Source organism: Trachemys scripta, chromosome 16 (genome assembly GCF_013100865.1).
Source record: "Trachemys scripta elegans isolate TJP31775 chromosome 16, CAS_Tse_1.0, whole genome shotgun sequence".
In the NCBI taxonomy this organism is placed as follows: domain Eukaryota; kingdom Metazoa; phylum Chordata; order Testudines; family Emydidae; genus Trachemys; species Trachemys scripta.
The window spans coordinates 25,341,389-25,368,140 of record NC_048313.1 but is presented as its reverse complement, the minus strand read 5'-3'; the positions used below and the strand labels follow the sequence as shown (position 1 = coordinate 25,368,140).

At 48.9% G+C, this 26,752-nt stretch overlaps 1 protein-coding gene across 1 annotated transcript; it reads left to right on the top strand.

Annotated features, from left to right (window-relative positions):
* The first annotated feature begins 3,075 nt into the window (after positions 1 to 3,075).
* LOC117888479 (adhesion G protein-coupled receptor E3-like) lies at positions 3,076 to 24,858 on the top strand. Its single transcript, XM_034791917.1, has 14 exons — positions 3,076 to 4,407; positions 6,806 to 6,882; positions 7,456 to 7,545; positions 8,078 to 8,261; positions 9,115 to 9,234; positions 10,140 to 10,339; positions 11,607 to 11,777; positions 18,312 to 18,506; positions 19,212 to 19,447; positions 20,198 to 20,264; positions 21,841 to 21,932; positions 23,103 to 23,271; positions 23,382 to 23,486; positions 24,292 to 24,858. The coding sequence occupies exons 1-14, from the start codon at positions 3,225 to 3,227 to the stop codon at positions 24,325 to 24,327; spliced, it is 2,925 nt and encodes a 974-aa protein (XP_034647808.1). The 5' UTR covers positions 3,076 to 3,224; the 3' UTR covers positions 24,328 to 24,858.
* The last annotated feature ends 1,894 nt before the right edge of the window (positions 24,859 to 26,752 follow it).

Genomic DNA, 26,752 nt, shown 5'->3' with positions numbered 1-26,752 from the left:
GCACAGAAGTAGGTGAAAGTTCTCAAGATGGAGTCACTGTGGTTCAGGTAGGCCCAGAGCAGAAGAGCTTCATCGGCACTTTTGGCCTTCCACTCTCCCGAGTTACCTGGTAGCTATGCCTAGTGGACCTCAACACTGCCAATGGATCTAAATCCCGAGAGGCACTGAGGACCAGCAGCCAGGGCTGGCCCTAGACCAAATGGCGCATGCCCACCGCTCCATTTGTTAAAATTTTAAATATCTTATTTTTTATTGCATTTCTAGCCCATTTCATGACTTTGATGCATGATTTATCCCTGTCTCATAAAACTAACTGGTGATACTAGGGTTGCCAGGCGTCCGCTTTTCAACCGGAACGCCAAGTCGAAAAGGGACCCTGGTGGCTCCAGACAGCATTGCTGACAGGGCCATTAAAAGTCTGGTCAACGGCGCAGTGGGGCTAAAACAGGGTCCCTGCCTGCCCTGGCTCTGTGCAGCTCCCCAGAAGCAGCCAGCATGTCCGGCTCCTATGCGCAGCAGCGATCAGCGAAGCGCCGAGTGCTGCCGCCACTCCCAACATCAGCTCCACAGCTCCCATTGGCTGAGGACTATGGCCGATGGGAGCTGTGGGGGTGGTGATTGTGGGTGCAGGCAGCGCACACTGTGCAGAGCCACCTGGCTGTGCCTCCGCCTAGGGGCCGAACATGCCAGCCACTTCTAGGAGCAGCGCGGAGCCAGGGCAGGCAGCGAGCCTGTCTTAGCACTACTGCCCCACCAACCGGGAGCTGCCTGACGTAAGCGCCGCCAGGCCAGAGCCCCCACCCTCAATCCCGTACCCCAGCTTGGAACCCCTCCCGCACCCTAACTCCCTCCCAGATCCCACACCCCCACCTGCACCCCACCCTCTTGCCCCAGGTCAGAACCTCCTCCCTCACCCAAACTCCCTCCTGGAGCCTGCACCCCGCATCCCCTCCCACATTCCAATGCCTTGCCTTAGCCCTGAGCCTCCTCCCGCACACCAAACCCTTTGGCCCAGGCCCAGAGTCCCATCCTGCATCCCAAATCCCTCATCCCCAGCCCCACCCCAGAGCCCGCACCCCCAGCCAGAGCCCTCACCCCCTCCTGCACCCCAACCTCCTTCCACAGTCCAGAGCTCCCTCCCGCACCCTGAACCTCTGATTTCTGGCCCCACCCTGGAGCCCACATCCCCAGCTGGAGCCCTCACCCCATCAACCCCTTCCACATCCCAAGCCCCTGCCCCAGCCCAGTGAAAGTGAGCGAGGGCTGGGGAGAGAGAGCGATGGAGGGAGGGGAGCTAGAGTGAGTGGGGGGTGGGGCTTTCGGGAAGGGGTGGGGCCCAGGTGTTCGGTTTTGTGCAATTAGAAAGTTGCCAACCCTAATAGATGCCCTGCTCCGTATATAGTCGCGAGAGCATGGCTGACAACATTCTAGGAGGCTGGAGGAAAATGTAGTTCTCAGAAAACGTGGGAGGTTCCATGAGATCCTGTAAAGGTCACGAACATTCTAGGAGGCTAGTGAAAAATGAATCCACATATGGAATACCTGAAACACTTTACTTCAAACATTCTGGTTTCCCTTTTGTCGCTAAGAACAAAAACAGCACCTCAAGCCCGGCATCCCCCAACCTAGCATCCCAGGTGGTTGCCTGGGTCACCTGCCCCTAAATCCAACCCTGCCGCCACCTCCCACTGAGGTTAAGAATGAGGAACCCAGGTCTTTTCTCACATACATCAGTGTAAATCAGGAGAAATGCACTGAAATCAATGGCCTTGATTGCCCAGAGTTACTGCTACTTCATTCTCCCTCGCTCCCTTGATTACACATATGTTGTAAGGGACAGGAGAAGGAGGCCCAGCATTTCACAATATCTCCCCTCACTGATCGTATTAAAGGGCCTGAAGCTAGACAGCCAGATTCTCAGCTAGTGGAAATTTAAGAAGCTATATTACTTTTGGCCTTAATTTTCTTTCCACTCAGGGCAGAGAGAGCGAGCTCTGGGAGTGAGGATAAAATGTTTACTGGGGGATACGATGCTTCTGGATCTCTCTATAAAGAGCCAAGTGGGATGTCAGCTGGGGGTAATGGGCAGAATCCTCCTCTGTTGTAAATCAGCAAAGGTCTGTTGTAGTCAGTGGTGCTACACTGATTTACACTAGCTGAGGATCTGGCCCTATATAATGAAAAGGGAAATGAAGGAAACTTATTAAATAAAAGTTTTATTTAACTTTTTAAAATTGTAATTTTATTGATCTGTTTCTTATATGTGTTTAGTAAAAGGTTCTCTCTCTCTCTCTCTCTCTCTCTGTGTATATACACATATAACAGTGGTGGTTACAACAGAAGAATGTACCAGTGATAACTTGATACAAGACCCCAAATCACACTTATGTGTTTAATGTTGTAACAGTACAAAAGGGTTTTATTATCACCTCAGCCCAATAGGCCCAAGGCACCTGCCCTTATCAACACAACAGACTAAAGTTCTCTTCCCAGCATTGATTTTAATGGTTAGAGCACAAGAGACTGAGAGTCAGGAAACCTGGGTTTTATACTTAGTTCTACTGCAGATTTGTGGGGTTAGTTTGAGCAAGCTCCTAACCCTCTCTGTCCCTTAGTTTCCCCCTCAGTGCAGTGGGGACAGTAATATTGACCCATCTCCTGGTGGGACTGAGAATTATTTAATGTCTGTCTGTAAAGTGTTTTGAGCTTAGACAGGAGGTGCTAGGGAAGGGCAAACAATTATTCTTAGAGCTGAGTCCAAATCATTAAGTGATCATCTGGATCTGAAATTTTTCTGTGTTTCCATGAGTGTTTAGATCCAGGATTCTGGTTCTCAACTATTATAGAGATCAGGGACAATCGTCGAATTCTGATCCAGATTGGAACATTCCCCGAAGTTGTGTTTGGTTCCAAGGCCTTTGTTGGGTTCTAAGCTGTCTAAGTTGTGCTTGTTCATTATTTAAAATAATGTTTACTATTAGTAAAAAATATTTTAATTTAGATTAAAAGTATAATGGGAAACATTTCTAGCTGCATTAAGGTTTTCAAGCTCCTTTTCTTTTTTGCTGGGCCTTAATTTTTGGCCTGAACAATGTTGATCCAGTCCCTTTTACTCTATCCACCTCTTGCCAGTATCTCTCTCCACCTCCAATGTTTTATTGCTATTTTTCCTTCCAGGGACATGTCAGACTGAGACTCTAGGAAGAGAATTCATCACCTCCTACATGGACGACTGTGGGAACTCTAGTCAATTTGAAGTACAAATTACTGGCTACTTTGCCTTCACTTCAGTGTCTGTTTCCATCTCCAATTACACGGGTGATGGGGGAAGGTTTCAGGAGAAGATTATGGTAAATCAGGGAGAGATGGTGCGGGTCAGCCTACCAGAGTCAGTGGGAATTAAGGGCACTACCAATTTCTCCAATGTGGTCCTAGTCAAGGCTGACAAAGATATCTCAGTAGTGTCCGTCAGCAACAAACATGTGAGCCCTGAGAGCACTGTGCTGTATCCTGTCTCCAGCTTGGGAAATGAACACTACATAGTGACTCCCTCTACAGAATCCTTAGATAGTTACCCAGAGTTCTCTGTTATGACATACGAAGACGGCAACCTTGTGACGGTCCATGTGGAAGGCAAGTTACGTTATGAAACAGAGGTCTACTCCACTGGTGACACACTGAAAATTATACTCCTTCCTTTCCAAGGCTACCAGTTACAAGGCATAGCAAATGTGTCTGGCACCAGGATTGTCTCAGAAAAGCCAGTGGCTGTCTTGGTTGGCCAGGTGTGTTTCTGTACTAGCACAAAATGCAACCATGTCTTTGAGCAGCTCCTACCAGTTTGCAGCTGGGGTACAACATACATCATTCCTCCCTTACCCTGGCAGAAAGTAGATGAAATAGTCTACATCACTGCTTCCCAGAGCACAATTGTGTTGTATCAGCTAGGGGAACAGGCAGAGACTGTTACTCTAGCAGGAGGCAGTGTACTCCAGCGTCCTGTCAAGCCCTCGATCCCAGTCTACATCTCTGCTAATGTGGGCATCCAGGTGGTGTTCTACAGCGTGGGCGCAGCTCTCCCTAATTCCTCCCACGCCTTTCTGATGAATGTTCCAGATGTTGCCAGTTACTGCCGGATGTATTCTATAAATGCCCAGGAGGGCTTCGAAAACTTTGCCTTGATGGTGGCCAATACATCAGAGACTGGCGCCATCATCCTAGACAATCAGCCTGTAAGGGATGTGGTGTGGAACCGAGTCGCTGGCACTGAGTTCGTTTGGAGCATGCATATGCTTGCACCTGCCATCAGATCCCATGCTGTGGAACATCCCAGCTCTCCGTTTGCGCTCCTGAGTGTTGGCACTGCCGCCATGGACAGCTATGGGATTCCGGGTTCCTGCAGGAAGAGTGAGTAGCATGGGTTTTAAATCTATTTTGATCACAGTTTGTGTCCATGCTGCAAAGAAAACAGTGTCACAACCAGGGAGGCAACCATGGGCCTGGTGTAAAGTCTGTTGATTTTGATAGAGCTCCATTGAGTTACACCAGCTGAGAATTTGGCCCAACATGCCATCCTAGGCCACCACTAGCCACAGTTACTCAGGCTATGTCCATATTACAGCAGTGACAGCAGCACAGCTACGGCGCTGCAGCTGTGCCTCTGTAGCACTGTAGTGTAGACACTTGGGACAGCGATGGAAGGGCTTTTTCTTTCACTGTAGTTAATCCACCTGCCGAGAAGTGGTATCTAGGTTGATGGAAGAATTCTTCTGTCAACCTAGTGGTGTCGACACTGGGCTCAGGACGCCTTAACTAAGTCTCTCAGGGGTGTGAGCTGCACTGATCTAGTTTCAGCCCAGCCTATGCAGTTACGCAGACAGGGACTCCCGGGGGGGGGACAAGTGGGGCAATTTTCCCCAGGCCCCGGGCCCCGCTCCGGGTCTTCGGCGGTATTTTGGCGGCGGGGGGCTGTTCAGTGCTGCCGAAGATGCGGAGCGACTGAAAGCGCCCCCGCCGCCGAAATGCCGCCGAAGACCTGGACCACCGCCACGTGAGTACAAGTGCCACAGCTTCCCCGCTTTGCCCCAGGCCCCCTGACTCCTCTGGGCGGCCCTGTAGGCAGATGCTCACCAGCTGTTCTGAACTGGTTAAGAACTGTTGCACTTTTCCTCCTACACTTGGTTGTAACGCCCTCTGGGTACCCAAGAGAATTTTGGTGCCTGATTCTTACTTATGCCACTCCTGTGCTTTTGGCAGGGAATAGAAAGGGTGGAGGAAAAGGTAGCTTTAAGCCACCTTTGTGCTCTATGCATTCTGGGACCATGCAGGGTTGCTGTAATTTACCCTCTGCTTCCCATGGCCCCTGAGAACCAGGAAGTAGCTTTAGCATGGTGCAATCTGACCACATCCTTGATCTGCCTTGCATATGAAGCCAAGATCATGTAAAGGCCCTTCTACCAGTTCCACACGAGCTGTGGAGGGTCCCTCCACAGGGAACATTCTTAGGGGCCATTTACACCCAGTTTAAGCACCTTTTCCAGGCCAGAGCAACATAAGGCTTCTAGTGTAATTTAGGCTACGTCCTCACTACGGGGTGGGAGGGGATTTAAGATACACAAATTCAGCTACGCAAATAGCGTAGCTGAATTCGACATATCGGAGCTGACTTACCCCACTGTGAGGATGGCGGCAAATCGACCTCCGCGGCTCCCCCGTCGACAACGCTTACTCCTACCTCCGCTGGTGGAGTACAAGCGTCGATTCTGGGATCGATTTCTACCCGCCGATTCAGGCGGGTAGTGGAGACGTAGCCTGAGGCCTGCTCAGTACCTGAAACTTCAGTCAACCATAAGCCAACCTAAGCCTCAGTGTAGGCAGCACTAGGTGAACAGAAGAATTCTTGTCTTGTCCTAGCTACCAGCTCTCAGAGGTGGATTTACCACAGCAATGGAAGAACCCTTCCACCACTGTAGTCAGTGTCTACACTACAGTGGCACAGCTGCAGCTGCACCACTTTAGTGTTTCGAGTGCAGACATACCTTGATGAGACTCCGGCCTTTTAGAAGTACAATAGCAGGGTTAGAACACCTCTGGGGAAGGGAAACTTCTCGAGTCTCGGTGTAAGAACAAGTCATGTTGGTTATCTCCAAGGATCAAACTTAGGACCTTGTAACTTCATCACCTACTACTGTTTGAGCTAAGGGATGAACTCCCATAGCTAGAGCTGTAGCAGAACCAGACCTGTGGTGGACCATCCCCTAGAGGACACATAACATACACTGATTAATGAGATACACAGACAAAGCTTAAGTGAGTATTAACCAGGTGATGTGTGGACGCACACCAGGCTTTTAGGGCCGAATGTATTGCTGACTGATTAGAGACTCAGTTGAAAGTTGTCAGATAGACAGGGCTTAAGGGATCAATGGAGTTAAAGGGAGACAGCACCTGCTGGGTTTAGGTAGATCATCAACTTTGTATTCTGGTAGGAAGAAAGGATGGCCCTTGTGGCTAAAATGCTAGGCTAGGACTCAAGTGATCAAGCTTCCATTCCCAGCTCTGTCCTAGAGTCCCTGTGTGTGTGGCCTTAGGTGTGTCACTTAGGCCAAGGTTTTCAAAATTGCCTTGTGATTTTGGTTGCCTAACCTGAGACCTTAAAGGGGCCTGATTTTCAGAGGGTGAGTGCTCAGCACTTTTGAAAGTCAGGGCCCTTTTAAGATGTCTCAGATCACGAGACACTTCTGAAAACCATAGCCCTGCAGATGTTGACCTGATGTTATTGTCCTGCCTCTCTTTCTGTTGCTAGATGTTACCTTTAAATGCCAGACTGAGACTCCACAGATACAAGAGCAGTTGGAGATGTGCAAAGATGTCTTTCTGCAGGTACGTGGAAGGGGTTTATTTGGGTTTTTGAGGGTTTTCACAAAGAGTACATAGAAAACTTTGAGCCCGAGGATTCTCTGTCTATCCAGGGTTTACCACTGACTTCAGTGGGAGCAGAATCAGTCCAACCCCAAATGCTTTTGAAAACTCAACCCTATCATGGTGTGTGACACCCCCACAGTATATCAGAGTTCTGCAGTTAATGCATCAGGCAGAGATACAGGAAGTTAGAGTTTGGTTCCCATCTCTGTGTGACTTTGGGCAATTTTCTCAGTCTCTCTGTGCATCGGTTCCCCAATTGTAGAAGGAGGATAATAATCTTTACAAATCCCTGTGAGGAAGGGAAGGAGAAATTCATTAATATGAATGAAAGCTTCAATGCTTTGTGAAATTTCAGCGTGTCTGTGGGCTTCACCACACTTAGCCTTAACATGTTATAATAGGTAGCATTCCACTGGGACGGACAGCTAGCCATAGGTCAAAGCAACATCGCTCTGCAGAACCATTAACCCTAATTTTGGATGGTGTTTCCATGCTTGCAGAAATAACCCATTTCCTCTGATTGTTCTGCAGGGCATCAACAGTGAATTTTGCTCCTTCATGAATTCAACCTTAGTGAATTTGGAGACCATGTGTGCCCAGGACAGAGCAGTATCGCTGCAGGTCAGAGGTTCTGCCCCTCCGTGTGTGGGCTCTCTATGGCCAAATGCCCTGAGCACTGGAATAGCAGTCTCACTTTGGGGGGGAATTGTAGCTGCTCTTCAGAAAAGGGGTATGTGTGCGCATGTGCATGCTCTCTAAGTGGCAGGGGATCTGGGTTCTGTCCCCACTGGTCCTAGGAAGATTCAGATTGCTTCCGGGGGCAACACAGAGAGAACCTAGATGCCTGCTGATTTGTTGCAATGTTCTCTGGCCCGTACACTGAAGGGACCAGGGATGAGGAGTGAATGACACAGGGCGTTAGCCCTCCCCTGGCTTCAGGTTACTTTGGAGTCCTGAGCAAGCCTCAATAGCCTCACTCGCTCTGTAAAGGGCTCCCTCTTTGAGAATGCTGCAGTCCCACTGAGTGGGGAAGGTCACTATGAACCCGTATGTCCCTAAGAGGGTCATTGTTCCCCTGGGAGTCTGAAGAATGTGGCTCATGAACCACTGAAATCCTCCCTCCTTCTCCGGGTGTTTCCTTTCCCAATCCCAGGAAGTTGCTGGCCCCTTTGGTTCCTTCTTGAATAGCTCCACCCTCAGTGCTGGTGGGAACGAGAGCAAGAGGGAGGTGGCCTCTGCCGTGATGTTCCTCCTGCAGAGTGTGGAATTGGCTGCACTGACTGCTGCTTTGAAGTCTCCAGAGATGAAGACCCAGAACATGACAACAGAGTCTATGGGTGAGGAGGATGGGAGGCTCCCACATTGTCTCGTGGAGGCTGTGAGATGGGGGTTATGCTCTATTCAATAAAGAACACCACTGCATCTTCTCTCAGGGTTTATAACCAAGCTATGGGCGGCAGGTGAAAGAGCCATTGAGAGAGGCTAGCCCCCAGCCCCTCCCTCTCTGCCCAAGGCCCCGACTCTCCACTTCCACCCCCTCTCCTCCGCTGCAGCCCAGAGCAACCCGTCCCCTCCGCCCCGCGCTACCCCAGCCCTGGAGCACCGGGCAGCCGGAGCATCCGCAACTCCAGCGCCCCCAGCCCTGGGCCTTGTGAGCGCTGGCCCCAGCCTGCCTGCCTCAGCCTCTAAGCCGTGGAAGAGCGGGAAGGGAATTGGAAGCAGGCAGGATGGAACCAGGGGGCAGAGCATGGGCGGGGCCATGCCAGGCTGTTTGGGGAGGCACAGCCTTCCCCAGCCTATGCTACCCGCCACCCATAAACCCAGCCCAAGGGCTTTGCAGCAATTTGGCAGCTGCCTGAGAGGGTTTTAAAAGCAATGCCAATCTCCTGTCACCACAGACAGCTGCCATTGTGTCCTCCTTTCACTCCCTGTCCCAGCAAAACCTCTTCCTGCTGCTTCCCCTGCTAAAGCGCTGAGGTGAGGCAGCAGGGAGAAGTTGCCTTCTGCCTCTTGGCACAGTGGCATCTTCATGGGGACGCAGGGATGATGGATCATAGAAGGTCAACCAAAGGGGCTCAGGGAAACAGAGAGAAATGGAGGTGAGGAGAAAGGGGGTGGGGATTCTGAGAGAGTGGAGCTCCAAACCTGCCTTGCCCTTACAGCAAGAGGCTTTTCCATTTCCCTCCCCAGCTATCGAGACGCTCCTCGTTGTCCCGACTGCTGGTCCCTGTGATGAGGTCTTCAGGCTGAGAGCTCAGGAGGAGACAATGGACATTCACTGCGATACGGTCACCAGAGCAGCCACAGAAGGTACCATCCTAGTGCTTCCCAGGCACTCACCCCTTTAACTAGACACCAAACCCCAGCCCTAGTTCTCCCCTTCCTCTCACCCCAGGCTGGCTTGCTTGCCTCTGTTATCCTGACACTAGTGTGGATCTTGTTGGCTGAGCCAGTGTTTCTCAGGCCATTGAGCTCTGCAGAGCCCTTCATTCCTGGTTGTCCTGCAGCATAAAAACCGAGCAATGGGAGGGGCAGGGAGGAGAGAGAAGTTTTGATGGGTTATGAATTGGTCCAGAGAATGGAAAGATCAAAGATCCATAGACTCAACACATGATATCCTGATGATGAGCCCAGCTAGGCCCCAGGTTGACGTGTGTGACGTCCTGGAATGGAACCAGGATGATATTTACCAGTTTTACTCCGATTTTCGGGCAAGTATGACCTAACTGGGACTGGTTCTTAATTCTTCAGAACCAGGGAAAGCTCCTCACTAACCAACCCCTCTGCCTCTCCTAACCAAGAAAACTATGGCTTCACCTCAGTGCCTTTTACCTAGGGCTGTCTACCAGGCTGGATAATGTGCAGTATGGGGGTATAATTTCTAAAGAGCACTAACGTACTGTGCAGTAATTGGTCTTTATAGACCCTACTAGTGTGCACTAAAGGTTTCCTAGTGTGCTTTAATGTACGTTACTGCACTTTAGGAATCACACTCCCATAGTGCACGCCAGATGTTTCCAACACAGAAGCACTTCTGTGGAAGAAGAGGGAGGAGGCAACATACTCTAGTGGTTAAAGCTCAAAATGCTAGACAGAACTCTTGGGTTCTTTTCCCAGCTCTGACCCAGACTCGTTGTGACCTTTGGCACCTGGCTTGCTCTTTCTTTGTCTCAGTGTCCCTGTGTCTATGATGAAGCATCATTTCATGTTTTCAGATTCTTGGGCTGTTGCTTTTATTTCTTACTCCACCCTGGACTCCATCATGAACAAGAGATTTCTCAAGGGGGGAGATCTAATGGCTGATGAGAAATTGAGGAATTTTCACCTGAATTCCAGGGTGGTGAGTGGGGCTGTCGGAGATGGGAGGTTCATGAACCTCTCCAAACCCGTGAACTTCACCCTGAGCCATAGACAGGTGAGTGTCGATCCTTTTACTTTGCTCTGTGCCCGGGGCTGCAGCTGTTCACTTAAAAGGTGCGTCTCCTGCAGGGCATTTGAGTTCTGTTGCCTTTCTGGACTGAGAAACAGTTATCTGAGAAAGAGAGGGCGCTTCTTCAGTCCTGACACGGGGGCTTTTTTGGACATTACATAAGGTTCACACCAGGCCTGATTGGGTTATGATTCATCATGTAAAATGCTCAGGAGTAACAACTGTCCCTGACTCACCCTTAGAGCAGGAATAATTGGAAAACAACTCCCTATAGCAGTGGTCCCCAAACTTTTGAGGATTGCCCCCCCCCTTAACACTGTTCACGCCCCTCCATCTGAGCCAGGGATGGGAGCGGGGCCGCAGCTTGGGGGTAGGGGGAAAGGACATGGACGCGGTAAGGGGGCTGAGGCTGGGGCCGCAGTTGGGTTGATTCTGGGGCCATGAGCAGGGCCAGAGCCATGGCTGGGGGCTGAGGCTGGGGGCGGGAGTGGAGCAGCAGCCAGGTTGCAGTGGGAGCCAGCAGCCAAGCCCATGGCCAGGTGCGGCTCCACTCCCAGCCCCTCCCCTGCCCCCAGCCTCGGCCCTGGGCCGGGAATTGAGCTGTAAGGGGCTGGGGCTGGGAGTGGAGCCATGTTGAGGTTGGGGATGGTGCCACGCATGGGGCTGGAAATCGGGGATGTGGCTACGGGTGGGACCAGAGCAGAACTCAGGGTGGGGAAGGGCTGGGTGGTGCTCCCTCTCTGCCCCCCATGGGGGCTGACCTGGGAATTGTCCCTCTGAAGGTTCCTCTATGTCCCCCTAGGGGGGCGCACCCCACAGCCCTATAGATAGCAGCCCCACAGCCCTATAGATAGCAGAGTTCAGGTAAACAGCTTGAGATGGTGCCTTCTTTGAGGAAGTAATGAACTTGCTAGAGTGCATATGGATATTTGTGGGCGGGTATGTGAATGCCTTTTAATGACTCAAATTGGAACTGCACAATAGTGTGTCATAGACCTTACAGTGCTGAGAGTTAAGGGAATTACCACTTTAGCTCTGGGGTCAGGGGCTTGTGCTATTGGAACTGGAGGATCTCGCTTGTATTTCCACTGCCAATGGGAAGTCCCAAAAGGCTGCTACGTGCTGCACAAAGAGAGCCATGAACCTGTTGGTGACTTCAGATTTATTACTGTCTATTAGAGATGTGTGACAAAAGAAACAGTGTTCTCCCCATGATCCAGTGAGGAGCATGATGTGGTGTTTTTGTTTCCAGGCAAAGAAAGAGGAGGAAGAGACTCTCTGCATTCACTGGAAATTCATCACTGGGAAAGGCACCTGGTCTCCAGACGGCTGCACCACTGTGCACACGAACAGCACTCACACCATTTGTAGCTGTAACCATCTCTCCAGCTTCGCCCTCCTTATGGGTCACACCGGAGTGGAGGTATCTCACTGTCAAACTCAGCTCAAAGGGCTTGACTCTGAGCTCCTGACTTGGGCAAAATCAGTGGGAATTTTGCCTGAATGAAGACTGCCTAGGAACCTCAGGGTATAATCTGTGGCCAGACAGGATGGGTCAGAGTCAAGGGGGCTGGGCTGGGTTGTGATCTGAGGTGCCTAGAGTAGCCCACACTGACAATGCCAAGGCCAGGGCAGGTTGCAAAAAGTAGAGCAGATTCCCCCAGAAATGGTGGTTAACACTGTAGTTAGAATCACCAACCAGTCACAATCTGTGCTCTTGATCTCCCACACTGGCTATCAAGAAGCTGAAAAAAAGAAATCACACCCCCCTTTTATTGCATTCCAGTCTCTGGCTCCCAATCAGCAGATAGGTCTAGTAAAGTGAGAAGTTACTTAAAACTCTATTCACTTAACAAAATGTTCCTCTGATCCCCAAAGGGGCAGCCACATTGCCAGGGCAATATTAGTTTGGATCTTACCCAAAATACCACGCTACCGGCCAATCCTTTAGTATCTAAAACTAAAGGTTTTATTATAAATAAAAAGAAAAGAAAGAGAAGAGAGTTGTTAAATGATCAAAGCAATCCAATACAAATGACTTCAAGGTCCATATATCAGGTTCTTAGCAGCATTCGTGAGCTTGTTGGCTTATAAAGTCCCTCTGGAACACACCCAAATCTTATAGGGGTCTATCAGACCTCTGTTCAAAACTTCCATTTGTAGAGAAGTTACTCCAGAGGTGAGAAGCAGGACTGAAGACAAAATGGAGGTGATGCAGCTGCCTTTTTCTATCCTTTTCCACGTGGATTGTACTTCCTCTGTCCCAAACACAAGCTCACAGCATATGGGCATGGAAAGGTACTTGGAGTCCCCTGTCCATAGGCATGTCCCTACATGTCCTGCTGACTCATGGGCATAGCCCTTGGCTTCTCTGAATGGGTTCACTATAGAGCTCAGCGGTTCTCAAACTTTAGCAACCTGAGGATCCCCGTTTTGATTTTAAATTTTTCACAGACCCCCAAGCGCCCGCTCAGCCCCAGACCCCACCCCCATTCCATTCATTCCCCCAAGGCTGCACCCCACCCCCGCTCCACCCCTGCTTCTCCTCTTCCCTGCGCCTTTCCACCCCGTCCCCCGAGTGCACCCCATCCCCGCTTCTCCCCCTCCCAGCGCCTCCTGCATACTGCTGAGCAGCTGTTCCCCAGCGTGCAGAAGACACTGGGAGGGAGGTGGGGGACTTGGTCGGTGGGGCCTTCGGACCCTCTGGGGTGCCCTCATGGACCCCAGTTTGAGAAACGCTGGTATAGCTGATTACCCTTGATGGGCCACAAACAGACTGGATCATGCTGATGATAATCTGTATGGGAATGTCACCCAGGAACACAGCACAGATATATCACACATATTTATAAGTCACAATGCAAAGATGATACATACATATAAACAAGATTATCATACTTAGCAAATCATAACTTTTCAACTGATACCTTATGTCATAAATAGACAGTTAAGGGTTAAGGCCTCTTTTACCTGTAAAGGGTTAAGAAGCTCACCTAGCCTAGCTGACACCTGACCTGAGAAACCAATGGGGGGACAAGATTTTTCAAGAGGAAGGAGGGAAGTTTTCCTTTGTTTCAGTGTTTGTTAAGTTTTGTGCCGGAGATAAAAAAGATCCCAAAATCAGCCTCTTATCGGAGTAGTGAGTATTAGAGAAGAAATAAATAGGTTTATGTTTATTTTCTTTTGTGACTTGTCTTGTGCATTAGAGGGATAATCAAATTGGGATTTCTTTTGTGTAACTAAGGTTTTGCCCAGGGGAACATCCTCTGTGTTTTGAATCTGTTGTCTGTGAGAGATGCTTGTATGCGCTCTCCCAGAGATTTTCCTTTCACCTTTCTTTCTTTAATTAAAAGCCTTCTTTTTAAGAACCTGGCATATCTTGAAGATTCATTGCGGTTTTGTAATATTGGTATCCATAATATTATAAATGGTCACCCATATTCCATAGAATCATAGAACTGGAAGGGACCTCGAAGTCATCTAGTCCAGTCCCCTGCACTCAAGGCAGGACTAAGTATTATCTAGACCATCCCTGACAGGTGTTTGTCCAACCTGCTCTTAAAAATCCCCAATGATGGTGATTCCACAACCTCCCTAGGCAATTTATTCCAGTGCTTAGCCACCCTGACAGGAAGTTTTTCCTAATGTCCAACCTAAACCGCCCTTGCTGCAATTTTAGCCCATTGCTTCTTGTCCTATCCTCAGAGGTTAAGAAGAACAATTTTTCTTCCTCCTTCTTGTAAGAACATTTTATGTATTTGAGAACTGTTATCATGTCCCCACTCAGTCTTCTCTTCTCCAGACTAAACAAACCAATTTTTTCAATCTTCCCTCATAGCTCATGTTTTCTAGGTCTTTAATCATTTTGTTGCTCTTCTCTGGACTTTCTCCAATTTGTCCACATCTTTCCTGAAATGTGGCGCCCAGAACTGGACACAATTTTCCAGTTGAGGCCTAATCAGTGGGGAGTAGAGCAGAAGAATTACTTCTCATGTCTTGCTTACAATACTCATGCTAATATGTCCCAGAATGATGTTTGCTTTTTTGCAACTGCGTTATACTGTTGACTCATATTTAGCTTGTGATCCACTCAGGGCTGTCCTTAGCCATACGCAGCAGCAAACGTGGCTGCTTAGGGCACCCAAAAATTTGGGACACCCCAGGGTCTTAGTGTCCACCCTTCCACTTCTTCCTATGCCTGTGCTGACCTTTCCTGCAGGCTCCCACAGCTGGCTGCTGCAGCCTGGTGACTCTTACTCCAGAGGGGAACTTAAAAGTAAAAAAAGCCTCCAGCCATTCAAAGAGCCATTCAAGTGGTAATGAAGCCATTTAACAGGCATTTGCCAACCCTCAGGTATATACTGTCAGTTTCTGAGTTTACTGACAAAAACCGTTGTGCATTACTGTAATATTTACTCAGAACATGTTAGTCTACAGAACCTTCGTTTAAAAGTTGCTTTAAAAATATTTCATTAGAAGATTGCTGGAGATTATAAAATCACATCTCTAAAAAATCCTTGCATAGATTTTTAGATCCACAATCTGAGTATTCATCTTTAGCCTTAAATGCTTGGATCTTCAGACGTATAGTTTTTAAAATAAATCCTTCAAAAGACCACTCTTATCTAAAATACACATTTTAATTTTAATTACTATAGTACAAAAAACTTGCTTCCCAAGTCTTCCGGTCCTTTCTGTCCATCCCTTTCTCCCTTCACCCTCCCTCCTCCCCCCGCATTGAAGAGAGGCTAGCCCTTAAAGGGACAACATCCCTTTCCTTCCAGACAAACGAGTTTCCCTTTCTTTACTTCTGACTATTTGATGAACTAGTTTTAAGAAAACCCTCCAGTAAAATCAGTACCTTAGTAAGATTTAAAATCCTTTGTTATGCCTAAAATCTTTGGAAACTTATTTTTTAAAGTTGGTGAAATTTCATAAACATGTCTGTTGTTATGGAGATCACACAAAGTAAATTAGTATTACCTTTTTCTAAAAGCAATGAACATTGTTATGAACTCACTAAACCTCTGTGACTGATTAATTTAAACGAATGTCTTTGTTTCAGTGAGTTAAATATGTAGTAATCTGGAATGGTTACTTTATGAAGGCTTAAGAGTATATTTAAATTATAAAATCAGCTTAGAAATACTGATTAAGAAAATGTAAAACAGAGAAGAGCTGCATCACGTATTCCATAATATTTAATGTTGTATTCAGCAGGACAGCTGACTTGCCCTTACTCCAAAGTTTTTGCAAATAAATCTCTGACAAACTTCAGGGTATATCAAAATACCTGTGACTGACATTTTTTATTCCTAAATTTAGTGCTTTTAATTAGGTACCATCTGCATGTCCAGTCTTCACCTTCTGGCATGCAGTGGAAAACATGCTCCATTTTCTTTTGAAAAAAACTCCCACTCTTCTGCAATTACTTTCTAATGTAATTTGCTTCATTAGGGTTCAGGGATTTGGCTGGAAGGGGATGAGCAGGGAGGGGGAGGGAAGAGAGGAAGGAGACAGTAGGGAGGGGCGGGGCCTGGGGAGAGTAGGGGCGGAGCCTGGGCAGAGCAGGGGTGGAGTATGGGCAGGGCCACAGGCAGATGAGGTGAGCTGGGGAGCTAGGTTCCCCAAGCGGCAGCTTCACGCACTGCCCATGACAGCAGGTTAGAGCGGGTCAGCTCCCGCACACCCAGTGCATGCTGCAATCTCGTTAGGCAGGGGCCAGCACCACACATTATGCATGAGGGAGAGGGTATGGGGGTCTCTGCGAGGAATTGTGACTCTGCCACCATGAGGTGGGCCGGGTGTCTCGGTACCCTTTGCTACCTCGTCCCTCCACCCTCCCTCCTTCACCCCCCCCCCCGCCCCTCACGGGCTGTGAGCCCGGGCTACCATCAGGCATGGGACACCAGTTTAATAATACTGTGTAGGGCCCCATAAATCCTAAGGACGGCCCTGGATCCACTATGACCCCCAGCTCCCTTTCCACATTACTCCTACCTAGGCAGTCATTTCCCATTGTGTATGTGTACAACTGATTGTTTCTTCCTAAGTGGAGTACTTTGCATTTGTCTTTATTGGATTTCATCCTATTTACTTCAAATAATTTCTCCAGTTTGTCCAGATCATTTTGAATTTTAATCCTATCCTATCCTCCAAAGCACTTAAACAGAAATGGACCCAGAACCAATCCCTGTGGGACCCACTCATTATGCCCTTCTGGCATGACTTTGAACCACTGATAACTACTCTCTGGGAATGATTTTCCAACCAGTTATGCACCCACCTTATTATTTATGAGACAGTCATAGAATCATAGAATATTAGGGTTGGAAGAGACCTCAGGAGGACATCTAGTCCAATCCCCTGCTCAAAGCGAGACCAACACCAACTAAATTATCCCAGCCAGGGCTTTGTCAAGCCAGGCCTTAAAAATCTCTACGGAGGGAGATTCCACCACCTCCCTAGGTAACCCATTCCAGTGCTTCACCACTCTTCTAGTGAAATAGTGTTTCCTAATATCCAACCTAGACCTCCCCCACTGCAACTTGCTCTGTCATCTGCCACCACTGAGAACAGCCGAGCTCCATCCTCTTTGGAACCCCCCTTCAGGTAGTTGAAGGCTGCTATCAAATCCCCCCTCACTCTTCTCTTCTGCAGACTAAATAATCCCAGTTCCCTCAGCCTCTCCTCGTAAGTCATGTGCCCCAGCCCGCTAATTATTTTCGTTGCCCTCTGCTGGACTCTCTCCAATTTGTCCACATCCCTTCTGTAGTGGGGGGACCAAAACTAGACACAATACTCCAGATATGGTCTCACCAGTGCCGAATAGAGGGGAATAATCACTTCCCTTGATCTGCTGGCAATGCTCCTACTAATGCAGCCCAATATGCCGTTGGCCTTCTTGGCAACAAGGGCAAACTGCTGACTCATATCCAGCTTCTCCTCCACTGTAATCCCCAGGTTCTTTTCTGCAGAACTGCTGCTTAGCCAGTCAGTCCCCAGCCTGTAGCAGTGCATGGGATTCTTCCTTTCTTAGTGCAGGACTCTGCACTTGTCCTTGTTGAACCTCATCAGATTTCTTTTGGCCCAATCCTCCAATTTGTCTAGGTCACTCTGGACCCTATCCCTACCCTCCAGGGTATTTGCCTCTTCCCTCAGCTTAGAGTCATCTGCAAAATTGCTGAGGGTGCAATTCATTCCATCATCCAGATCATTACTAAAGATGTTAAACAAAAAGATGTTGAAAAAACTCTGTTTGATACTGGCTGCCATCGAGCCTTTGATCACTACCCGTTGAGCCCAACAATCTAGCCGGCTTTCTATCCATTTTATAGGCTATTCATCCAATCCATACTTCTTTAACTTGCTGGCAAGAATACTGTGGGAGACTGTATCAAAAGCTTTGCTAAAGTCAAGATATATCACATTCACCACTTTCCCCATATCCACAGAACCAGTTATCTCATCATAGAAGGCAATCAGGTTGGTCAGGAATGACTTGCCCTTGGTGAGTCCATGTTGACTGTTCCTGATCACCTTCCTCTCCTCCAAGTGTTTCAAAATGGATTCCTTGAGGACTGCTCCATGATTTTTCCAGGGACTGAAGTGAGGCTGACTGGTCATGCGAGACAGTATTAAAAGCCTTACTATAGTCAAGATATACCACATCTACCGCTTCCCTCCGCCCATCCATAAGGCTTGTTACCCTGTCAAAGAAAGCTGTCAGGTTGGTTTGACACAATTGGTTCTTGACAAATCCATGCTGACTGTTATTTATCACCTTATTATCTTGTAGGTGTTTGCAAATTGATTGGTTAATTATTTGCTCCATTATCTTTCTGGATACGGAAGCTAAACTGACTGGTCTGTAATTCCACAGGTTCTCCTTACTTCCCTTTATTTCCCATATGGCGTCACAGGATTCACTAGTGATTCTCCCTTTGCTGTGTTACAGGAGAGTGACCCACTGAGCATCATCACCTACGTGGGACTGACCCTCTCCCTGCTGTGTCTCCTCCTCGCCATTCTCACCTTCCTCCTGTGCCGCTCTATCCGCAATGTCAGCACCTCCCTTCACCTGCAGCTCTGCCTCTGCCTCTTCCTGGCCGACCTACTCTTCCTCACCGCGGTGACCCGCACCGGCAGTCAGGTTTGTTATCCACTTTTATTCTTGGTTTAAAATTGAACTGTGTCCAGATCCTCTGTCACCATTTCTAAAGCTCCCCTCACCCCAGGACCTTTTTATACCCTCAGCTGGATGGTAACATTTATTCCATGCCCTTTAGTCCCACAGAATTAATTATTTACTCCCCTCCAAAAGAAATCTCTATGGGTGAAACCAGTCCTTCCCTTTTTTCCTTGTGGGCTCCTTCCTTCATCATTCAGACAAAGGAACCCCGATTTCCAGAATCACAGTACCCTGCCTGTCCTCTCTGCCCCAGACTGATGGGCAGATGCAAGAAACCTATACCCTGAAGCAGATATAGAGAAGAGAACCTACACCCTCCAGGTCTCTCCCTATTATGAGGATCAGGAACTTGTTTATATCCCTGCTCCCTTTCCTAGGATTCACAGTATTCAACAATTTCCATGATTTATTTGGGAACTACAACCCCCAGAAACCATCTTTTCTGAGTGGAGATCAGGACCGGGCTGGACTCTGAATGATTGAAAGGGCCAGACAGCTTGCTCTTAGACAAGCCCCCATAGACTGAAGAACGTATTGTCTCTGGGAGAGCTCCATAACTGGAGAGATGTGCCCTATGTGATCCCCCCCAAAGTCCTCCCACCTCCAAATTCAATATTTCCCTTCCCAGAAGCAGTGTCCCAGAGCTCTCTCTCATCCTGTCCTCAGGTGGTGTGTGCTGTTATTGCTGGCTTCCTACACTACCTCTTCCTGGCCTGCTTCACCTGGATGTTCCTGGAGGGGCTGCACCTCTTCCTCACCGTCAGGAACCTGAAGGTCGTGAATTACACCAGTGCCAGCCGGTTCAAGAAGAGATTCATGTACCCATTCAGCTATGGATTCCCAGCCTTGGTGGTGGCTATTTCAGCAGCAGTGAATCCTGAAGGCTACGGAACTTCCAAACAGTACGTGCAGCGCCCATCCCAAAGGGGAGCTGGGATATGGCTTCCATGCGGTTGTCCGGCTCACCCCAGGTCTGACTTGAACCTAGATTTCCCAGCTCACCCTGCCTGGGAGCTGAATGTCCCCCTGGAACCCTTCCCATCCCCAGGGACACTAAGCTGCCCCGAGCGCTGCAGTTGAGTTGCCCACCTGTCAGACATCTACACCCCTCACTCCACTGATGATGCGGAAGAACAAGCCAGAAAGATCCCAACTTGACTCCCAGCTCCCAGGCTGGGTTTGTGGGGCTGGTGGGTAGGAAAGAAATGCATCTTCTTACTGTGTGCAAATCCCAGTGGATCCCCTCTCTAAAGTGAGTGACTCCATCTCCATCAAAACAGGGTGTGGCGTGTTCTAGACACCCCAGGCCAGATCCTCAGCTGGTGTAAATCAGGGTAGCTCCACTTCCTTCAGTGCAGCGAGGCCAATGTCCATCCGCTGCATGTCTGGCCCTCCAGCAATACTGCGCCCATCTACCAGAAAGGGTCATTTGAGGAGGTGGAAGAGGAAGTGGGGACTGAAAGCAGCAGATGCTGAAGTAGATGGGAAGGGCTGTTTCCCTGCTGCCTGCAAGAGAGTTGCCCATGTCACAGGCAGGCTGAGATCCATCTCGCTTTTGAGAGCCAGCTGCCCTGTGACACTCACTCTCTGCCCCCGGGGCTGAAAAAGGGCAGTAATCCCATTAAAGTCACCTTCTTCCTCCCTCCCTGTAGCTGCTGGCTCAGCCTGGAGAAAGGCTTTCATTGGAGCTTCCTGGGTCCAGTCTGTGCCATAATCCTGGTGGGTACCTCACAGAACCACAGGGCCCCATTCTCCTCTCACCTCTGCAACCCTGTGGACTCCAGTGGAGCCAAGAGAAGAATATCTCCCAGAGAATTTAAGATGAAAGAGTCCTATAAGATCCCATTTCATCCATCCCTCTTTGGCCAGTGCAGGATTTCCCCCAACACAACAGACAACCTTCTATGGAGTCAGTTGGGGCGAATGGGTCAGGCCCTGGGTTGTGAGTCAGGAGACCTGACTCTGCCACTGGCCTGCTGTGTTAACTTGGGAAGTAGCTTCTTCTCGCTGTACCTCTGTTTCTCCTCCCACCCTTTGTCTGTCTTGCCCATAGGCACTGAAAAAAAATAGTGGATGCTCACTGGCAGCCAGCTCCCCCACTACCCACCCCGTGCCTCCCACCTGCCAGCAGCCCCACTGATCAACTCCTTCCCCTCCATCCCACCTGCCACAATCAGCTGTTCTGTGGTGTGCAGGAGGTGCTGAGGGAGAGGGGGCGGAACTGGGTGGGAAGAGTTGGGTCGGGGGTGGGAAGAGTCGGGGGCTTGGAGAAGGGGGGGGTGGGGTGGGGGTGGGGCTTGGGGCCAAGTGGAGGTGGAAAGAGATGGGGTGGGGGCTTGGGACAAAGTGTTGGGTGGGGGTGGGGCTCGGGGTTGAGCACCCCGGGACCTGGGGGAAGTCAGCGCCTGTGGTCTTGCCTAGTTATTTTGCTAACATATGCTCCAGGATGGGGGCTGCCCCTTTCTAGCTGTGAGTACAGAACCCAGTGCAATCTTAGTTGGAGCCTCTAGGTGCTACCATCATATGATTAATTATAATATGTCATTACTCATACAATGCTGCCTTGGAAGCAAGTGGAACCCCTGCCGGAATGAGGATAGTTTTGTCCCTTGCCTTGTCCGGCCTGGCTGGTAAATAACCCAAGTGATGGGGGAAGGGAAGGTGGCTGCAGTGTGGGGAGTTTGAGGATGGAAGGGTACATGTGTTGCAGGAAGGGTACATGTGTTGCAAAAGATAGAGGTAGCAAATGTCCTTGCAGATTCCTCCCCATCTCAGGCAGCAGGTTAAGAATTAATTTCAGCCTCAGAATTGAAGGGAATACTCTATAGACAGGTTTCAGAGTAGCAGCCGTGTTAGTCTGTATCCTCAAAAAGAACAGGAGTACTTGTGGCACCTTAGAGACTAACAAATTTATTAGAGCATAAGCTTTTGTGGGCTACAACCCACTTTTTCGGATGCATAGACAGGATCTAGAAGCTTTGGCCAAATCACACGGCTCTAAATCTGGAATAACTGCAGACCCCATTCGAGTCAGTGGAGTCACTCCAGGTTCAGATAAGAGCAGAATGTGGCTCTCTGGCTGTATGATCACGTGATGCATTGCAGCCCTGCCTATGCCAACAGTTCCCTGCACGGCCTGGGACCAAGATCTGGCAGGGAATGGTGTATGACCCACCTTGACGAGCAGTCACTGGTGTGCAGCAGTCTGATCCCATAGGACTGTTCCATGCTTCAGCCAGAGAGATTGGCCTTGGCTGGCATGTTTTACAAGGAATATTTCATGCTGTTTCCACAGATAAATTTAACATTTTTTCTTGTAACCCTCTGGAACCTGAGAGACAAACTCTCCTCCCTTAATGAAGATGTGTCCACTCTCAAAGACACCAGGTAGGACAGCGCTAAATCTACTAGAAGGGTCCAGTGAGCCTCCTGTATGGGAATTCCTGTGGGATTCAGCACATATTCCTGCTACCATACAGCTGAGCACATGCCACTGTAGGCTTTCCAGGTTATCTTGGCGACCTTCTGCTTGATGAGAGAGTAGCAGTCTCACTGCCCAAGGAGCTGATAAACCCCAAGTCACATCAGCAGTCCCTTACTCGTGAATCCTAAAGTTGTCCATGGGACCATCTGCCAAAATAAGGACAATTTGTATGAATAACAGTATGCTGTATAGGACACAGCACAGCCAGGGTGGCAATTGAAGGGTCAGGTTAGGAGAGAGGAGAGGGGAGGTCTACGGCAGTAAAGGATCCTCATGGGAGATACTTTTCTGCCATGTGCATCATGTTGGTCCCTGGATGGATATTGAGATGACAGTTGCAGTCCGTTCCAAAGCCCGCGGAAGTCATTATGAAATCTGTTTGTTCGGGAGGAACAAGATCAGGGCTGCCAGCTAGGAGTGCTGGATGGAGATATGAGAGGGGGAAAAGATTTTGGAACCAGATCAGAATGTTGAGGCTTCAGAGAGCCATGGTGTTACTTACTGCACATGCCTAGAGCTGTGAAGGAGAAATGCAAGTCTGTGCTGATATTCAGAGCTGGGCCATGTGCTACTTAGGGAGGAAACTCATCTCTTTTCCCTGGGGCTGTGGATACTGTCGAGGTAAAGTGCCATCCACTGAGGAGGAAGGAAAGTGTGGCTTACTTGTTGCTCTGTAGCAACCCCTCTGTCTATTTATGGAACAACATAGATGGGTTCCCGAGACCTCAATATCCTGTTCCCACTTGATTGTCACATTGCCAGGGCCTGATGTGAAGGGATTAAAAACAAAATATGTGAAGGGATTAAAAACAAAACTGTAATGAGAGGTTGAACCATTTGCTTTGGAAGAGCCACCTATAGGAGGGAAGGTGTGTGTGGGGGGGAGATGGTTGGGCACAATATTGTAATTCAGATTCATAGGCGTAAGTTGCCATTGTGTTTGTCTTGACAATAACCCTAAGACACAGTAAAGCGGGTGTCAGCTGTTTTGCCCCACACCACCCAGAGCCCCCTGATTCAGTCACTCACCATAGGGTCGTTATAACGGGATCTCTCCATCTGCCTTTATCCAGACTACTGACTTTTAAAGCTATCGCCCAGCTATTCATTCTGAGCTGCACGTGGAGTCTTGGTTTCTTACAAGTTGGCTCAGCAAAAATGCTCATGGCGTATTTATTCACCATTGTCAACAGCCTGCAGGGAGCCTTCATCTTCCTGGTGCACTGTCTCCTCAATCGCCAGGTAATGCCCATGGCGCGTCATCAGCCACCCAGTGACTTCACGGGCCTAGCAGTGGCCTGGTCTGAGGGTGTTAGTTACATGATGTAGTGACCATGTCCCTTATTCTCCAGGTGAGAGAGGAGTACAGGAGATGGATTAAAGGCACAAGAAAAACCAGCCCCACAACTCAAAATTTTACTCTGTCCGTGTCCACTGTCACTATCAGCACCAAGATGGTAAGAGATCCTCTATTCTGTTCCAATACCAGCATCCAAAAGTCGCATCCATCTGGGTCTGTTGTAGCTCCTGAGGTGCCTTGTCCCCTGAGTGACACATGCTTATTTTAATCCATCTGAGAACAGCATTGGGAGTCTTAGTGAGATTCAATTTCATCCAAATCAAGGGGGAATCCCAGGTCTCCTAGAACCCAGCACAGAACTCTTCCTTTCTTGTGCACCTCCACGTTCCCTTCCCTTTGCTTCTTTCCAAGTTCATGCATCACTCACTGTGGAACAGGCAGGGAAGATGTTGGCTTTGACACAAATTCAGGTAATTATCCAAGTGGGGAGGCTTGCAAACCAAAACCTAGGTGCAAATATTGTCAGTGCAGATGGGCCATACCCAACGAAGAGTTAGCACTGAATGGAATTTCCTCTGGCTCCATTACCTCTACTGGGAAAGAATCTAGAAGCTTTCTCTGGAGGGAAAAGTGGAGCCTTATATATGGAAAAGCCTCCCTGCTCCAGTCCCAGCACGAGATGCCACAACCTTTGTCTGGAAGTGGACATTTCTGGTTTATTTAGAGCAGCCTATATTGACTGCTGCTTTATGGCTTACCTGTGCATGGGTGGGGGAAGGGAGCGGGCTTTGTCTACTCTTGTTTAGTTATTTTCCTACACGTGATGTCACTTCAGTGGAGGCTGGCTGAATTTTGCAGACTCTGCACTATTACTGAATGAGGCCCGAGTCCTGATCCCATTGACGTTGACTGGAGTTTTTCCCATGGGATTGGCACTCAATGTATATTTGTTTTGCTGGCAGGTGAGTTGGGGAGAGCCCTCCACTTCATCTCTGTGAAACAGTCACCTCTCCAACCAGCGATGTTGATCATACAGCCGGCTTTGCTGTGCCAGTGGGGCAGGTGCTTCAGCTGCCATTCTTCATCACAACTACATACACAACCTGGAAGGGGAAGCAGGATAGGACAAAATCCACAACTCCTGAATTCAAAGGCCACCCTAGGCTTGTAGCTGGGTGTCTCTCCCAGATTTAAAGGGCCAGATGCCAGGTTCAGAGAGCAGTTATTTCTTAGAGAAAGCACACCATGCGGGAGGAGGGGAGTGATTTGCAGAGCCCTCGCGTGTTATGTGTGTGAGTTAGCTCTGCAGGTTCACTGTAATGAGTAAATAATAAAATAACCTGCTTATGGACCTTTGTTGCGTCTTTGGTTTGAGGGTTTGTTATCACGGTCGGCCTGTCCTGGAAACCTTGGGCCCAATTCTAAAGCCTCTTTATGCCAATCTGGCAGTGTAAAGGGGCTTTAAAATGGGCAGAAATGGCCCTGTGATTAGCCCTTCTGTGCAGGAGTCCTTCCTGGCTGCTGTAGAGCTGGCATAAAATCTCTACGTTAGCCCCACTCCCAGCCCCTGGCATGGGGGTTGTGACTGGTGGGGTGGAGGTGCTGCTGAGGGCATGGCTGTCACTGCACCACTAAATGTTCTTCCACTTTTTTTTTTTTAAGGAAATTTGTTTTCAAACCATGGTTTCCCCACAACTCTATGAAATTCGCTGATGTCATCTTTCCATAAGAAACTTCTCCAAACTGAGAGCAATGACTGTCAGACCACTTCTGTTCGCCAGTATTTATTTATATTATATGGGCACGTAAAGTCTCATGATGCTTGGTGCTGTACATACACATAGTCAGAGACAATCCCTGTCCCAAAGAGCTTACAAGCTAAGTAGACAAGGTACACAAGGTGGGAGAACAGAAGGATTATTACCCCTGTTAGACAGCGGGGGGACAGGGGATCAGGTGACTTGGCTAAAGTCACATAGGGAGCCTGTAGCAGAATCAGGAACTAAATTCAGTTCTGCTGCCTTAGGATGTTTTTTGATTAAGACGTTGGACTTTCGCCATATCTCTCCTATTCAGCACCATTCAGATATTCAGCTGGTGATAATCAGCTTTGTCGTTCTAAGGAGATGTTGCCTAATGGTCCCTGTAGATTCAGGGTATCAGGCAGCGCAGCGGTCTTGCTCACTTTGGAAGAGCTGCAGAAAAAGTGGCTGTGAACTTCCAAAAAGGAGGTGTGCTCAGGGCCTAACTCAGTACGTTTTTCTAAAAATAGATTTAAGTTACACCTCTTTCACTGCACATTGGCCCTTAGCGGTAATAGGGGCTGGGTTGAGATGTAGCTGCACAATGCACTGTTGATTAATGTAGGTCTCAGCTCTCTGCTTGAGCTGCAGGATGGTCACGTGGCTATGACTGTGGAGTGGGATGGCAGATCTGCGGTCTGTTCTTGGCTCTGCCACAGCTGCCCCATATGTGGAAGGGGTATGCAGTGCATGATATTGAAATACACACAGACACCCCATGGATTCTGGGTGTGGAGAGGGTGTGTTAAGACTAACCAAGACTCCGAGCCAATCCGTGTGAAGGGCAAAAGGTTCCCCAATTGCAAACGTGCTCCTGGCGCCATGCCTCATCCTCGTGGTGGATCCAGGTTCTGCCTCCTCACCAGACGTCCTCATCAGATTCAAACTTAACGGGTTCATGGATTTCCTCCAAGCTCAGGAGCTGTGCATCCTGCTTTAACTGACCTGTGGATAAAACTGTCCTCCTGCCTCCAACAAAATATCTCTCCTTTTACATGACTAACACCTCTGACATATTAGCTGATAATGATGGTGAACGTGCTCCATCTGTACCTGCTACTAACACTCCAGGGAATTGTCTGTTCCCTCACATGCACCTCCTGTCAGAAATGTGGACTGGTCCAGCTTCTGGTGGGGTTCTAAGAGGGCTTATCATGCTCAGCAGAGACAGAGTCCTCTCTCTTCCCCAGCTCCCACCTCATACACAGATAAACCAACAAGTAGCAGCTATCAGCTGTTTTCAATAAAGCAGGAATTTTGTCTTCCATGCAAAGGCTTCAGTGTCTGCTGCTGGACTGGAGCAGGGAGGTGTGTCAGACACAAGAATCTGCCCTTTTCCTCCATGTTCTTCATTTCTGGAAAGAAAAGCAGCAACATAATGGGGTCTGAAGCACCTGTGAGCATCATGTACAAATTGGTGGCAAAAACCGAAGCTCCCGGATCCTTACTTAATAAGAGTAAAGGACCTAAAGGATATTCCTCGAAGTGCTGACTGCTCACTGGGCCTGGTCCATCTGGACTGACAAGGTTTCAGTCCCAGGAAACAATCCTGATCCAATATGTCCAGATCATTACATTGCAAGTGCCAGCAACACCCACACAGTCGACAATCAGTGACCAC